Source organism: Bos taurus, chromosome 5 (assembly GCF_002263795.3).
Source record: "Bos taurus isolate L1 Dominette 01449 registration number 42190680 breed Hereford chromosome 5, ARS-UCD2.0, whole genome shotgun sequence".
In the NCBI taxonomy this organism is placed as follows: domain Eukaryota; kingdom Metazoa; phylum Chordata; class Mammalia; order Artiodactyla; family Bovidae; genus Bos; species Bos taurus.
Window position 1 is genome coordinate 30,695,106 of NC_037332.1, and position 14,837 is coordinate 30,709,942.

Genomic DNA, 14,837 nt, shown 5'->3' on the forward strand with positions numbered 1-14,837 from the left:
TAAAAACAACTTATTTTACATGAAAATAAAAGTTTATACTGAGCTAAACAAAATAATGGATTTCCATTGAATATCTAAATCATCTAATCATTTCCAACTAAAATAAACATTAAATGGCAAACATAAATGTAGCTACTTGGGGTTATTTAATTTTTATAGAGACAAAAAATATTTAGGTCCAGTAACAAATGTTTTATGCCATACTGAAAAATTTTATTATCAGGAAGCATTTATAAATGTATATATGGGCATCCCTGGTGTCAAGTGGTTAAGAATCTGCCTGCCAATGCAGGCGATGAGGGTGTGATCCCCAGTTCAGGACACCTGCCACAAGGCAACTAACCACTGAGCTTGCACTTTAGAGCCTGCAAGCCACAACTACTGAAGCCCACGAACCCTACAGCCTGTGCTCCACAACAAGAGAAGCTAACACAATAAGAAGCTCTTGCACTGCAACTGGAAAGAAAGCCTGCACACAGCAAAGAAGACCTAGCACAGCCACAAATAAATAAATAAAAATTATAAATGTGTTTGTAAGTTTGCTAATCTACTGCAGGATACTCATATATGATAAACAGTTAACAATTTGCTTTCTAGTTTTCAGTGGGAAGCAAAGATTACAAACAGTTTAAAAGGTCAGAAAAAGAACTGAGAATACAAAATTAATCAAAGAGAAAGTGTCAAACATTTAGAGTAATAAGCATAAATTAACTGCACAAACTATGTGGAATGATACTGAGAAAATGAAGGCAAAGCAACAAGCACCCCTTTGGAAGCTAAGAAACAGTGGAATGCCCATCAAAGTTTTCTCCTACCACTGTGGGAGGATTTACTGTAATTTCCTTATTTCTTCAAACGGCGATTATGGAACATTGGTTAATTAAGATTAGCATGTATTTAAATATAAAATATATATATAATATATTTATCTGTATAGACAAATGGACACTATGTGTCTTCAATTTATCTATAATTTATAGATAGTTACATTTATTATCTATAAATAAAAGAGAATAATTTCATAAAATGTAAACCAGAATACATGCATGGCATATACTAAACATAGGAAATACATGTCAGCTTATTAAACTTTCATTTCAGTTACTTACATGGCTTTATATATGTAAGTATGTGCTGGGCCATAAATACACTTCATTTCTTACTGTGAAATCATCCAACTCATTTGAATGTTGCTGTTCTTATGCCACAGTAAATTAAGCAACAAAAAGGGTCTATGTAGCCAGCTGAAAAGGCCAAACAAGAACCACCCCTCTTGCTGCCTTATACATACGCAGATGACAGCTCAAGGCTGTAGTCACTCTCTGGTAGGCTCATACTTTGTTGCCTTGTCTTTTCAGACTTACAGCCAAGCAGCAGTCCTTCTTTAAAAGAACATCCTCCATTTCTTACAACTACTTGCAAGGCTGATGAATTCTGCTGGTAGCTTCCCAGATATTTGTAAATCTGCCATCAGTTTAGAAATTGTTGTCCCACCTTTCAAACTTTTATTCTGCCTACTCATATTAGAACAACCCTTTCCAGCAATAACATGGGGATCCTGTTTCCCCTCCCTGTTCTATCATTCCCAGTATAGCAGAGCTATTTCAGAATGAAACTACACTGTAATTTCCAAAAAGCATATGACTTATTTTAACTATATTATGTAGGAGTTTATAATCATTTAATGTAATGCATATTTACCTATGGGGCTTCCCAGGTGGCTCTAGTGGTAAAGAACCCAACTGTCAATGCAGATCTAAGAGACAAGGGTTCCATCCCTGGGTCAGGAAGATCCCTGGGTCAGGAAGAAGGGTATGGCAACCCACTCCAGTATTCTTGCTTGGAGAATACCCTGGACAGAGGAGCTTGGTGAGCTAAAGTCCATATGGTCACAAACAGTCAGACACAAGAAGCAACTTCACAAACAAATATAGGTAAATATGCTCTCCTCCAAGAATAAACCTGAAGTTACTCTGTAACTATTGCCTTGCATCATTTCTTCTCTAGATAAGCTTTGTAAGTTTTTGAGAAGACAATATTTGAACTAATAAAACTGGATTTATGAGGGAAAAAAGACATTCTTAAAAATACAGATTGCTGTAGAAGATCCCTTGCCAAAATCAATTTGTAAAAGAGCTAAAGCTTCTTGCAGCTATGTAACCTTCTACAATTGCTTTTGAAATCTTTTTACCACTTGGGTAAAATGAATATTTAAAGATTATTTCATAATTATCTGTGATCCTATTTAGTTAAGTGTCTGAACCTTCTAATATTTTTGACAAACATTACTAAAATCAAATTCTAAATTAAGACTTTTTGTCCTTAGACTAACTGGCATTTTCCCAGAGGAGCCCTGGAGCATCTCAAAAGACCTGTTCTCTCTCCTTATAAAAAGAAAGATATTAGAGTAATTAGGTTTATTTGATATGTTAAATTACATGGAAAGCACTTTCAAATAAATAATACTAAGCCTTCTTTACATTACATCTGCATTGATCAGCAATGCTTTTGAGGAAAGATCTTGATCAAAAGGGGTAAATGTGAACATAAATAAGGGAAACTTCATTTTAAATGGAGTCAGGAAGCCCTGAAGGAGGAGGGACTCTCAGTACATGTAGCACCAGTTGCAGTCTGCATAACCAGCAGGGAGAAGGAAGATAAGAATCTTACTTTTCTTAAGGTATGAGAGAGGACATTTTAACACAGGTATTTCATCTCCTGCTTTTATAAAAAGGAAGACAGATCCCTCCCTGTCCCAACAACTATAACCACCACTTACAGCCAGTGAGAAATGGCAGCAATCTTGAACTCTCATTCTTCTCCATGAAGTTTTCTTCAAACAGTCCCCCTACAGTTTCCTCTTAAAATCAAATAAAAGCACTCTCCTTTGTTCTCTGGATTTGGCTGACTCCCCATAACTTGCCTGTCCCAAATTGTGATTCTCTTCTGTTCCTAAATAAACCCATCTTGCTGCTTAAATAACTGGTTGTTTTAAGAGTGACAATGTATATAAATGTAAAATCACAATGTTGTACACTTGAAAGTAATGCAACAATGTACACTCGAAAGTAATGTAACTTTGTATGTCAATTACATTGTACGTCAATTAAAAAAAAAAGGTTTTATAAAACTCTAGGGTTTCCCTGGTGATTCAGTGGTTAAGAACTGCCCGCCAATGCAGGGGACATGAGTTTGATCCCTGGTCTGGGAAGATCGCACATTCCTCAGAGTCGCTGAGCCCAATTGCCAGTAATTACTGAGTCCCCCAACTCCCCAGAGCCCGAAAGCCACAACTACTAAAGCCCTCACGCCTTAGAGCCCGCAGTCCCCAAGAGAAGCCACAGCAATGAGAAGCCTGTGGCCCGCAACTAGAGAGTAGCCTCCCATTGCCGCAACTAGAGAAAACCCGCATACAGCAAGGATGACCCACCGCAGCAACCCGCCCCGCCCCCCGCAAAAAACAACAACAACAAAACAAAACTGTAGTCCAAGGAATCTCTACCTCTTAACATCTTTGGTAGTCAAACAATTTCCTCTCTCCCCAAGCTTCTGTCCTTACTTCTTCAATTCGGCTACCAACTTTGAGATGTGTCTTTAAATCTCTCGTTCTAAAAGGCCCTAGAGCTGTTTCATAAAGTTGATTGGTTTCCGTCTGAAAATGGGGCCTACCCTACCCTTTTAACAGCTCAGTTGTTCAGTGCTTAGGTGCTTACTCTTTAAATGACTGAAATACTATTTGGGGCCTTTAGTTTAAAGAACAAGTAAACCAAGTAAAACTATTCTATTTTTTCTAAACCTTGCTCCTCCACTTTATCAGATAAATGCATTCTGTACTGCCATTTTAAAGAAACTAGGAAGAGAAAAACAAAACTCATTGACAAATGATGACAACGTGGAAATAACCAGCTGAGCTATCTGGACCAGAAGTTTCTGCATTTCATTTCTGCATTTCTTCATCTTTAAAACTGTGTAGACTTCTTAAATCTTAAGATTCGCCCAAAATAACGGCAATCGAGCCCTCATTCCCGTGTTGGTTTCTTCCAAACCTGCGCCCCACCCCCATCGTCACCCCCGCCCAGGCTCCTGCAGCCATGCGCCAAAGACTGCAGCACCGGAGCTCGCGATCCGCAGGCGCGGCGGACCCCGCCCCGCACGGCGGGCGCGGGGAGGCCGCTCGGGGCCAGGAACCCGCCTCTGCGGCTGCTGAGCCGGGCGCCCAGTGGGTGCGCTCGGGCGGAGGAGGGGCCTGCGGCCACGGCACCGCCTTTGCCCGCCCGCCCCGCCCCGGACCGCTACTTAAGTAGCTCCCGCACCGCCCCCGCTCCAGTGCGTTACTTACCTCGACTCTTAGCTTGTCGGGGACAGTAACCGGGACCCGTGTCTACTCCTGTTGCCTGCGCCTGCTGACCCGTAGCCACCATGGTGAGTAGACCGTCGACTTCACTAGGGAAAACGAGCCAGGGGATCGCTAAGGGCTTCTAGCTGGACAGGGCTGGCCCCACCGCTGTCCATTTGGAGGGCGAAGAGCGAGGCGGGAGCCGAGGGTGAGAGTAGATAGACCTCGATTTGTGGAGAAAGGCTGGGGCCCAGGAGGAAGGGGGCCACCGCCTTTTCTTCTGAGAGTGTAGAACGGGATGGCGGGGCACTGGTTCTCCTTCACCATGGTTAGCGCTCTCATTTAGCCCTAGCTTCTGGGCTTGGCGCCCCCAAGACCCTGCAGTCTTTTCCCGCGCATTCCCATCCCCCTCTTACATTCTCCCCAGCCTTTAGCGAGCGCGCGCGCGGGCTCTCCCCGCCCTCACTTCCTCCTCAGCATGAAAACCGGAGGCGGGAAGGAACTGCGCACGCGCGACCGTTACCTTCCCGCCTGGGAGTGGCCGGGAGCCCGCCACTGCGGTACGCGCGTGCGCGCTGGGGCGCTGCAGGTCTATGACTGGAGGGCCTGTTTCCTGTTACCCTGAGTTCTCCTTTAAAAAATAAGGAGTAAGGTGAATGTGGAGGACTCCTTATCGATGTGCTGCACTGCACCAATATCTTAAGACAACTAGCTCTCAGCAGCCTGTAAAGGCCATCTGTCTCTCCCTTCCCTCCGCTGTTTTAGGAATGCGTGTGGGAGCAGGTGGTGGCGGTGGGGGTTTTGAGGGAATAGAAATCGGATCTGGGTCTCCAATAATCCCCTGCTGCGTCGTGACAGGTGTGGAGATGCTGAACTGAGCTTCACGCCTGCACGAAGCGAAGATGGTCGGCCATGGCTGCGCCTCTGCAGACGTGGCTTTTAAGAGTTTCTGCAGCTGCGCGATTCCGCGAACCGCAGAGGGGCGCGGGCGCGCGCGCCCTGAATTGCTCATTCATCCTTTGCCGCAGAGCCCCACCCCCTCGTCCCTGTGGCCAGGCATTTCCTCTGCACTGCTCTGGCCACGTGCTTCCTGTGCTGGGAGCTGCCCGGAAATCTGGCCACCTACTCTAGAATGGCATTCTGGGCTCTGGGCGCTAAATGGATGACCTCCTCTTTATCTTGATCCTCAAAGGAGGAAGCAATGACTAAGCTCTGTTCTTGGTCTAGAAGGAGGCCTTCCCGATTTAGACGGGGAAAGGAAATTAATTAAAAGCAATGTACATCAGAATTATAGCCCTTCTACCCTAGATTTTTTTTAAAAAGCACTCCATTTTAGAAGGAAATTTAAGATTAGGTTTCCATAAACATTTAGCATTTTTGTTAAATGTCTTGTGGGTTTTGTGTGTGTGTTTTAATGCGGTTTTTTTCCCTCTCTCACAGCGTGAGTGCATCTCCATCCACGTTGGCCAGGCTGGTGTCCAGATCGGCAATGCCTGCTGGGAGCTCTACTGCCTGGAACACGGCATTCAGCCCGATGGCCAGATGCCAAGTGACAAGACTATTGGGGGAGGAGACGACTCCTTCAACACCTTCTTCAGTGAGACAGGGGCTGGCAAGCATGTGCCCAGGGCAGTGTTTGTAGACCTGGAACCCACAGTCATTGGTGAGTTGACCTCAGTAGCTTCAGTGAGAATCCTGGGGGTCTGGGACAGGAGGTGTGTCCTGTGGGCTCCACTGATAGCCTGGGGTGGAGCAGACTTGTGTGGGTTGTTAATGATGGGTGGCTGCTTCATTTTCCTTTTCCAGATGAGGTTCGCACTGGCACCTACCGCCAGCTCTTCCACCCTGAGCAGCTCATCACAGGCAAAGAAGATGCTGCCAATAACTATGCCCGGGGTCACTACACCATTGGCAAGGAGATCATTGACCTCGTCTTGGACCGAATTCGGAAACTGGTATGTGTATTCTCAAGAATAAAGTAAATTAATGAACCAAAGAGAGATTTTTGAAATATGCTTTTTCTTTTTTTTTTTTTTTCAAAAACAACTGAAATGCAATTAAGAGTGAGGTTAATTATTCCTTTATAGTTTTTTAAAAGTTCAACTAAAATATGGACTATTTGATGTCACTTGATAAATATTTATGAAGATAATTTTAATAAAATGCTGAGTAATTTAGGGAAGATCTACTTTTTTTTTTTTTAAGCGTTTCATGTCAAAATACAATCTTTTTGGGATTAATATGAAAAGTAGAAGTCTTTACTATGATGACATCAGAAAGAACAATAACTATGTTTTTTCTATTCCTCTTTTAACAGGCTGACCAATGCACAGGTCTTCAAGGCTTCTTGGTTTTCCACAGCTTTGGTGGGGGAACTGGTTCTGGGTTCACCTCCCTGCTGATGGAACGCCTCTCTGTCGATTATGGCAAGAAGTCCAAGCTGGAGTTCTCCATTTACCCAGCCCCCCAGGTTTCCACAGCTGTCGTTGAGCCCTACAACTCTATCCTCACCACCCACACCACCCTGGAGCACTCTGATTGTGCCTTCATGGTAGACAATGAGGCCATCTATGACATCTGTCGTAGAAACCTCGACATTGAGCGCCCAACCTACACAAATCTTAACCGCCTTATTAGCCAGATAGTGTCCTCCATCACTGCTTCCCTGAGGTTTGATGGCGCCCTGAATGTGGATCTGACAGAGTTCCAGACCAACCTGGTGCCCTATCCCCGCATCCACTTCCCTCTGGCCACATACGCCCCTGTCATCTCTGCTGAGAAAGCCTACCATGAACAGCTTTCTGTAGCAGAGATCACCAATGCTTGCTTTGAGCCAGCCAACCAGATGGTGAAATGTGACCCTCGCCATGGGAAATACATGGCCTGCTGCCTGTTGTACCGTGGTGACGTGGTTCCCAAAGATGTCAATGCTGCCATTGCCACCATCAAGACCAAGCGCAGCATCCAGTTTGTGGACTGGTGCCCCACTGGCTTCAAGGTTGGCATTAACTACCAGCCTCCCACTGTGGTACCTGGTGGCGACCTGGCCAAAGTACAGCGAGCTGTGTGCATGCTGAGCAACACCACAGCCATCGCTGAGGCCTGGGCTCGCCTGGACCACAAATTTGACCTGATGTATGCCAAGCGTGCCTTTGTTCACTGGTACGTGGGTGAGGGCATGGAGGAAGGAGAGTTTTCTGAGGCCCGTGAGGACATGGCTGCCCTTGAGAAGGATTATGAGGAGGTTGGTGTGGATTCTGTGGAAGGAGAGGGAGAGGAAGAAGGAGAGGAATATTAATTACCATTCCTTTCAGCCTTGCAGCATGTCATACTCAACTTCAGCATTAGCTGACAGGCGTAAAAACTTTGACTAGATTGTCTTCGCTTTCAACTATGATCATGTATTGCTTTTCCATGTGTGTCTGTAACACTTATGTCCTGTCTCAAAAGTAAAGATTTTAAGAAAGAAAATATAGAGTTCTGTGCTTATTCTAAATTGGTTTCTCCAAGAAGTACTTTTCACTCCTATACCTGAAAGCCTGCCACTGGAAGTAATATCAAGGAATTCGCTCCAGATATCTCTGGTGGGAAGGTGTACTCTGAAACTGGTCTGTTAACATCACTTCAACCAGTATTTTGTTGAAATCCAGCTCAGAGGCCTTGGAATGATGCAAATTTCAGATGAGAGTGATTTTGGTACTCCAGTTTTGGAACAGGTAAACATTTGGTTGGGGGAATATTTGAGCCAAAAGATAAAAACTCCTACCCTGTAATGATGGAAGGAGGAAAGTTGTAGGATCAGAATTCCTGCTGACCAACAAAACAATATGAAATTGTTTAAGCCCTACACCTGTGGAAGAGCAGCTGCTTAAGAGGGATGAAATGGCAACACTTGCAAAGGTTAAGACAAAGTTACAATTTGTAGCACTGGGCATAGTTTACATTCTTTCCAGTATACAGTGTGGCTACATCTAAAGCCCACTATAGAAGAGAGGTTAAGTCCTCTGCCTAGAGAAAATATAATTAAAAGTTCAGGAAGCACATGGATTATAAAGGTCTGAAAAGTTGAGAATAGAGGTGAGTAAAATTTTGCCAGTTCTTTCCCTAGTCAATAAATCCTATAAACTTAGAGAATATTCATAGTTCTCAACTCCTGATAAAATCCACAGACATTTTAGAGAGCTCTTTTGGGAGGCACTACAGGCCAAGTACAGCAACCCAATGTAGCCAGAAACCACAGGTCCCAGGGGAAGGCAGATATCGGCCTTTATAGCACTGATGGGAACCCTAATAAATCAGTGCCCAAATGAAGATAGGGCTTTGCATTAGTGTTGAACTTTCAGGGAGGCCATTTTTAGAGCTGACTGAAGAACCTTTGAAAGGTCTCTCGCTTGCCAGACGAGAGAGAGAGGTAGCTGGGCTGGATCCTGGGAAACCAAACCAATACAGAGGAGGTTTTGGAGGGAAAAGCACACACTATGGTGTGCCATGTTGTTTTTTGAGTCCTGAGGCACAAAGCAGGCACAGGATATTTTGTTTTGTGGGGGGTGGATGTTTGTATTTTTAAGAAAAGATATGTAATAAAGAGTTATGACAGTTTGGGTGGTGGGTACATAGGTATTTGTAATGCCATTATCTATTGTCATAAAAATAATATGTATATAAAAAACTTATATGTATATGTGGCTTAATATATGTATATTTTTAAAAAATGTATGACCTCATGCAGTTTCTGAGGGTCAGGAATTCAGGAGCACCTTAGCTGTATGGTTCTGACTCAGGATTTCTCGAGATTTCAGTAAAGATGTTGACTGAGGATGCAGTATCTGAATGCTTGATTTTATTTTTTTTCTCTTTTTAAGATTTTTTTTAATTTTAATTGGAGGCTAATTACAATATTGTGGTGGTTTTTGCCATACATTCACATGAATCAGCCATGGGTGTACATGTGTTCCCCATCCTGACCCTCCTTTCCACCTCCCTCCCCAGAATGCTTGATTTTAGCTGGAGGATTCACTTCCAAGGGGGTTCACTCACATGCCTGGCAAGTTAGTGCTGGTTGTTAGCAGGTAGCCTTTGTTCTTCACCACAGGGGCTTCTCCATAGGACTGCTTCATTGTCCTCACAACATCCTGGACAAGGGTGTTGTCCAGGGTGATCCAGGACAAGGCAAGTCGAAAACTGCAATATCTTGAAACATTCTCATTTCTACAATATCCTATTGGTTACACGTGTCAGTCCTATTCCGTGTGGGAGGAAACTACACAATAGTAGGAGATGTGGGTTGTTGGGAGTTATATACAAAACCCAGAAGGATACTTGGAATATTTCATCTTTTAAAAGGGAGGAAACCTGTAGTTTAGAGAGAAGGAGTTTTCCATTTTCTATAGTTCCAACTCGAATTTCAGTGTCTTTGGTTGCCTTTTAAGCAATCCTTTGGTGGCTCAGATGGTAAAGAATCCTTCTGCAATGCAGGAGACCTGGGTTTGATCCCTGGGTTAGAAAGATTCCCTGAAGAAGGGCATGGCAACCCACTCCAGTATTGTTGCCTGGAGAATCCCCATGGACAAAGGAGCCTAGCAGGCTCATGGGGTCGCAGAGTTGAACACAACTGAGCAATTAACACACTTTGTTGCCCTTATAAGCCACCTTCTATTTACATTCCTCCTAAACTATCCAATCTCCCTTATACCCTAGTTATTTGGTTGCTGCTCAAATTCAGTATTTCCTTCTGTCCTGTCTGTTCCCAATCATCACATAAATCAAGATAACTAGTAGGTACTAGTAGTCAAAGCTTTTGGTACTGTGAGATACTAAGTGTGGGACATTGGAGTGGGAGGTGGGAAATGGCTATAATGAAATGCTGAGCCAACCAGGAAATGCCATCAAGCATTCCTTTGTGTGTGGGGGGTGGGGTGGGGGGGTCGGTGGGGGGTGGAGGTTGGGGGCGCTCTGTGGGTCTTATTATCTACATCTCTGTCCCAGCAGCAATCACAGTAATGTTTATGGCCCACACAGTGCTTTAATGGAAGTAAAAATAAATAATAATTATTTATTTCCCTCTTAGGCCAGATTCTTTATTGGTTCTCTTTCATATAAACAGTAAATTCAGGTTTTGTAAAATGCATTCACTTTCTTTTCAGGCCAAGTCTCTCTTAGCACCTCTTGAGAAATTGTACCTCAGGGTAGAGAGGGCTTGGAAACTGACTGAGATACTTCTTGTTCTGTTACTAGTCGGGGGCTCTGCATCTTTTTGAGCCTATTTCCTTTTTGCAGCACCGAGTTCCAGCCTATCTTTCTCCAGGTGACTGTGGGGAGTTGAGTGTGGCAAACAGCGCACTCAAATCTGAAAGAACTTGTAAGTTTATAGTTGTGTGTCTGAACTTGGGAAGTGAGGAACAGGTGAAGCAGCCCTCCTCAGGACTTGACAGCCCTCCTCAGCAGGACACCAGAGCTACTGTCCAGGAAGACTGAGCCATTTATTTAGAAAAGAAATAGAAATAAATAAAGCACAAGAAGAGTTTACTTAGAGATGGTGAGGATGATAATACAGATAATCATGATTATTAACCTTAACCACAACACCTTCAATTTACACCAACTCACCTTTTTAAGAAAAAATTTTTTACACATCATTTTATTTTTAAAAATTATTTATTTTTGGCTGTGCTGGGTCTTAGTTGTGGCAAGCGGGGGCTACTCTTTGTTGTGGCATGTGGGCTTCTCATCGCAGCTGTTTCTCTTGTTGTGGAACACCAATTCCAGGGCACGTGGGCTCTAGAGCAAAGGTTCAGTTGAGGCACACAGAAGCAGCTGCCCCACGGTGCAAAATCTTCCCAGCCCAGGGATCGAACCCCCATGTCCCCCCCATTGGCAGGTAACCACTGGACCACCAAGAAGCCTTATACCTATCCACCTTTAAAAGACTGTTAAAGGTGAAGTGCCTTCACTACTTGGCATTCTTAACCTCATTGAGTTGAGTTGAGGTTAAAATGGGAGGAGCCCACTTCTTTGTTTTTTACAGAGGACAGATTTAAGGGAAGTCATACCACAGCCCTGTGTCCTGCCTTGCAGGATAAGATGTCTTAAATATTGCCTGCCAAAGGGCCAGGAGAAATAGGAATCTTTTAGCCTTATGGAGGCCCAGGGCTATGATTTAGGGACATGCTCAGGTTAAGAGGTTTGAGGGAGGGAAGAGAGAGAGAGATGCCATTTCCCTCTCCCAATCCCATCAAATTCCTGGCAAATTCCTTAATGCCCTGCAGATGGCACCACTGACAAGGAGTTCTCTGCCCAGAAGAGTCAAGCTCAGATTTGTGAACTCTGCCCTCCCTATCACCTTGAAGCTGAGCCTAAAAGATACACCACAAAGAGGAAGTGACTGACCTGGCATACCTGGCATTCATGGGCTTGTCATTTCTTGTTCTGTCCATTCCTGGAGACAGCTGAGCCTCCTTCTAGGCCACTGTGAATCAGTTAGCCACAGAAAGCCCCACACTCCGAGTTCTTGACTTCATCTCCAGCCTCTAGGGTACTTCCCAGTGTGGAATGAGTTCAAATATATGGCTTTGCGGTCAACCTGTAGTAATGGAGGAGGCATGCTGCCCAATCAATCTTAACTCAATACTGATACAAAGTTAATAACATGATGTGGGCATCATCATGTAGATACAGATATCATTGTGTTGCAAGGGCCATCTTCTTCCTCTCTGCCAAAATGAATACCCTACCCCATCCATCCATCCCTCAGCTGACCAGCTCATCTCCCAGCTGACAGCCTGCTGTATGTTACTGTGTCCAACAGTGATGGATTAGGCTCATCACCGCATTCCTACTTTTGGCCTTCAGAGACTCTTCTCTCAGCCTATAAGACCTTTTACAACCATAATTGATCCTACCACCTTTGCCCTGTTAACTCATTCTGTCTTCCTTTGATGATAAAAACCCAAGTGTCATCTATTCAAGGCCTTGAAGGCTAGGTCAGACGCAGTCAGATTCTCCATTAGATATTTTCTTTTTTTTTTTTAAATAATTTTATTTTATTTTTAAACTTTATCCATTAGATATTTTCATAGTCTGAGAATTAATCTTGAAGCAGAGATTCAGACTTTTAACTCTGAAAACTAGAGGTAACTGTCCCTCTACTGCTTTCCTCTTTTCCCCAGGCCCAAAGATCTAAAATGCCTCAGGAAGACACTCTAGGGTGGACAGTGACATCAAATGGAGGTAGAAGGGAAAGTTGCTGTTCTGTTCTAAAGATTCTTCATAAATAAGATCTTTCAGCCTCTCTCTGGCCCAGCTCTAATGTCTCATGATACAGGCATGTAGGAACTTCTACTGGCTCATGTTGATCAAATGCATGCACATGTGCCATGAGTCAAGCTGTGACCCAGCTGCCATAACAGGCTGATGTCACCGTAGGCACTCCTATACAACAGTGTGGAAAGCTAGGCAAGGGATCATTCCCACCAGCCTCTTCACTGATCACCCTACTGTGCAAATTGCTACCCAGTTCTGGGCACCTCAAGAAGGATATGGACAGACCAGAGAGCTTCCTCCAAGGGGCAAGTAGAATGGGATGCGGTACTGGGTAAAGCAACTTGGAGAACTAAGGATGTTTAAATTACAAGAGGAACCCATGAAGAGCTACTGTCCAGAAATGGCAGGAACCCAGAGAGGACGGCAAAGCGTGAAGAAAAACACTGCAGGGGTTTCTGGCAGTGTTCAGTGGCTAAGACTCCACAGGCCCAATGCCGGAGTCCCAGGTTCAATCCTTGGTCAGGGAACTAGATTCTACACGCCACAACTAAAGATCCCACATGCTGCAACCAAGTCCTGGCACAGCCAAATAAATATTTAAAAAAGCAAACAAAAACAACCACAAAATAAAAACATCACAGCTCACTTTGTAACAACAAAGTGAGGTCCATTGTTAGCTAGGACCAACAATGGGCCATAGTGCCATCCATGTCATGAAGGACAAACAGGTAGAACTGAAGACTTCTAAGATTCTTCTCCATTCCCAGAGACTAGGATTTCAGAAATTTTCCTGGTGTCTCAAGCCAATCTTTAATTATGACTATTCTCTCAAATATTTTTGGAGAGGGCAGAGATAGGTAGGGACAAAGGAACAGAATCTATCAAAACATGCTTTTTAAACCTTTTCCCTCACCCTTGCCAACAACAATAAAAGTTTTCAGACCCAGAGAGGCCTTGCTTAATGGGAACCCCTGGTTTTCTGGCCTCCCTAGCACCCTAGACAAGAGGGCAATTCCAAAGTTGCTGGTCTATTTCTAGAAACTGGTCCAAATTCCACCAGAGATAAGGAAGGAGGTTTATAGCCTGTCTTAATTCGGATTGGTCTAACAAAATACCACAGATCAGATAGTGTGATAGTGTAAACAATAAATATTTATTTCTCAAAGATTTGGAGACTGATAAATCCAAAACCAAGGTGCTAGCAGATTCAGGGGCAAGAGAGAGCCTTCTTAACTGGTTTGCAGATGGCTGGCCGTCTTCTTGCTGAGTCCTCTTGTGGAGAAGAGAAAAAACAACTATTCCCTTCCTCTTCTTAGAAAGATGATAAATCCTGGGACTTCCCTGGTGGTGCGGTAGTTAGGACTCCACACTCCCAATGCAGGGGACATGGGTTCCAACCCTAGTAGGGGATCCTGCATAGGGCATGGAGCTACCAAAAAGAAAAAAAAAAAAAGGATAATAATCCCATCAGGAGGGTTGTACTTCTTGACCTCATCTGAACCTAATTACCTCCCAAAGTTCCCACCTCCTAATACATCATGCTGAGGATGAGAGTTTTAACATGCATTTTAGGGATACATATTCAGCCCATGGTAGTCAGAGTGAACAGGAATTTTTCTGTAAATACTGTGTTTTTTGTGGGGAAAATTAGGCCTTGTAGATAAGCAATGAGAAAATGAAAATAACCTATAATCTGAATGAAAAGCTTTTGAGACTTTCATTTAAAGAAAAGAGCAATTTTTTCTCATGCCCCTCTCTGCCCTCTCCCTCCCCAGTCACCTCTGGGACTGGTGGCCCTGGGTCTTCTGTCTGCTCCTCTCAAAGTGCTATTCAGCAAGAAGTCTTTATCATTTGGAAGCTCAAAGATAGCCCCTCAAGAAGGAACAGAACAGTGAGCCCTTTATTTATCCATCTAAATACTTATTTCTGTATTTATTTAGTTAGTTATTTGGCTGTGTTGGGTCTTAGTTGTGGCGTTTGGGCTCAGAGCAGGCAGCTTCTAGTTATGACTTGAGGGCTTAGTTGCACTGTGGCATGTGGAATCTTAGTTCCCTGATCAGAGATTGAACCCATATCCCCTGCATTGGAAAGTGGATTCCTAATCACTGGATCACCAGGGAAGTCCCCAGTGAGCCCTTTAAATAAGCTGGAAGGTGCCAAGGTTCTTGAGGATACTGAAGTTCAAATTTTAGCAGTCTATTACCCTAAGTATCTAAGCAATATAGTAATGAAGGGAATACAG

The 14,837-nt window shown here is 43.8% G+C and overlaps 1 protein-coding gene across 1 annotated transcript; it reads left to right on the forward strand.

Annotated features, from left to right (window-relative positions):
* Window positions 1–4,205: 4,205 nt before the first annotated feature.
* Window positions 4,206–7,807, forward strand: TUBA1B (tubulin, alpha 1b). The gene is made up of 4 exons (NM_001114856.1): window positions 4,206–4,422; window positions 5,777–5,999; window positions 6,143–6,291; window positions 6,654–7,807. The coding sequence occupies exons 1-4, from the start codon at window positions 4,420–4,422 to the stop codon at window positions 7,632–7,634; spliced, it is 1,356 nt and encodes a 451-aa protein (NP_001108328.1). The 5' UTR covers window positions 4,206–4,419; the 3' UTR covers window positions 7,635–7,807.
* Window positions 7,808–14,837: the final 7,030 nt, after the last annotated feature.

What these genes read in the sequence shown, in the direction of transcription:
- TUBA1B (NM_001114856.1), top strand. An exon ending in CCTGGAACCCACAGTCATTG is followed by an intron (nt 6,000 to 6,142) that starts GTGAGTTGACCT and finishes TTCCTTTTCCAG; the next exon opens with ATGAGGTTCGCACTGGCACC. An exon ending in TGGACCGAATTCGGAAACTG is followed by an intron (nt 6,292 to 6,653) that starts GTATGTGTATTC and finishes CTCTTTTAACAG; the next exon opens with GCTGACCAATGCACAGGTCT.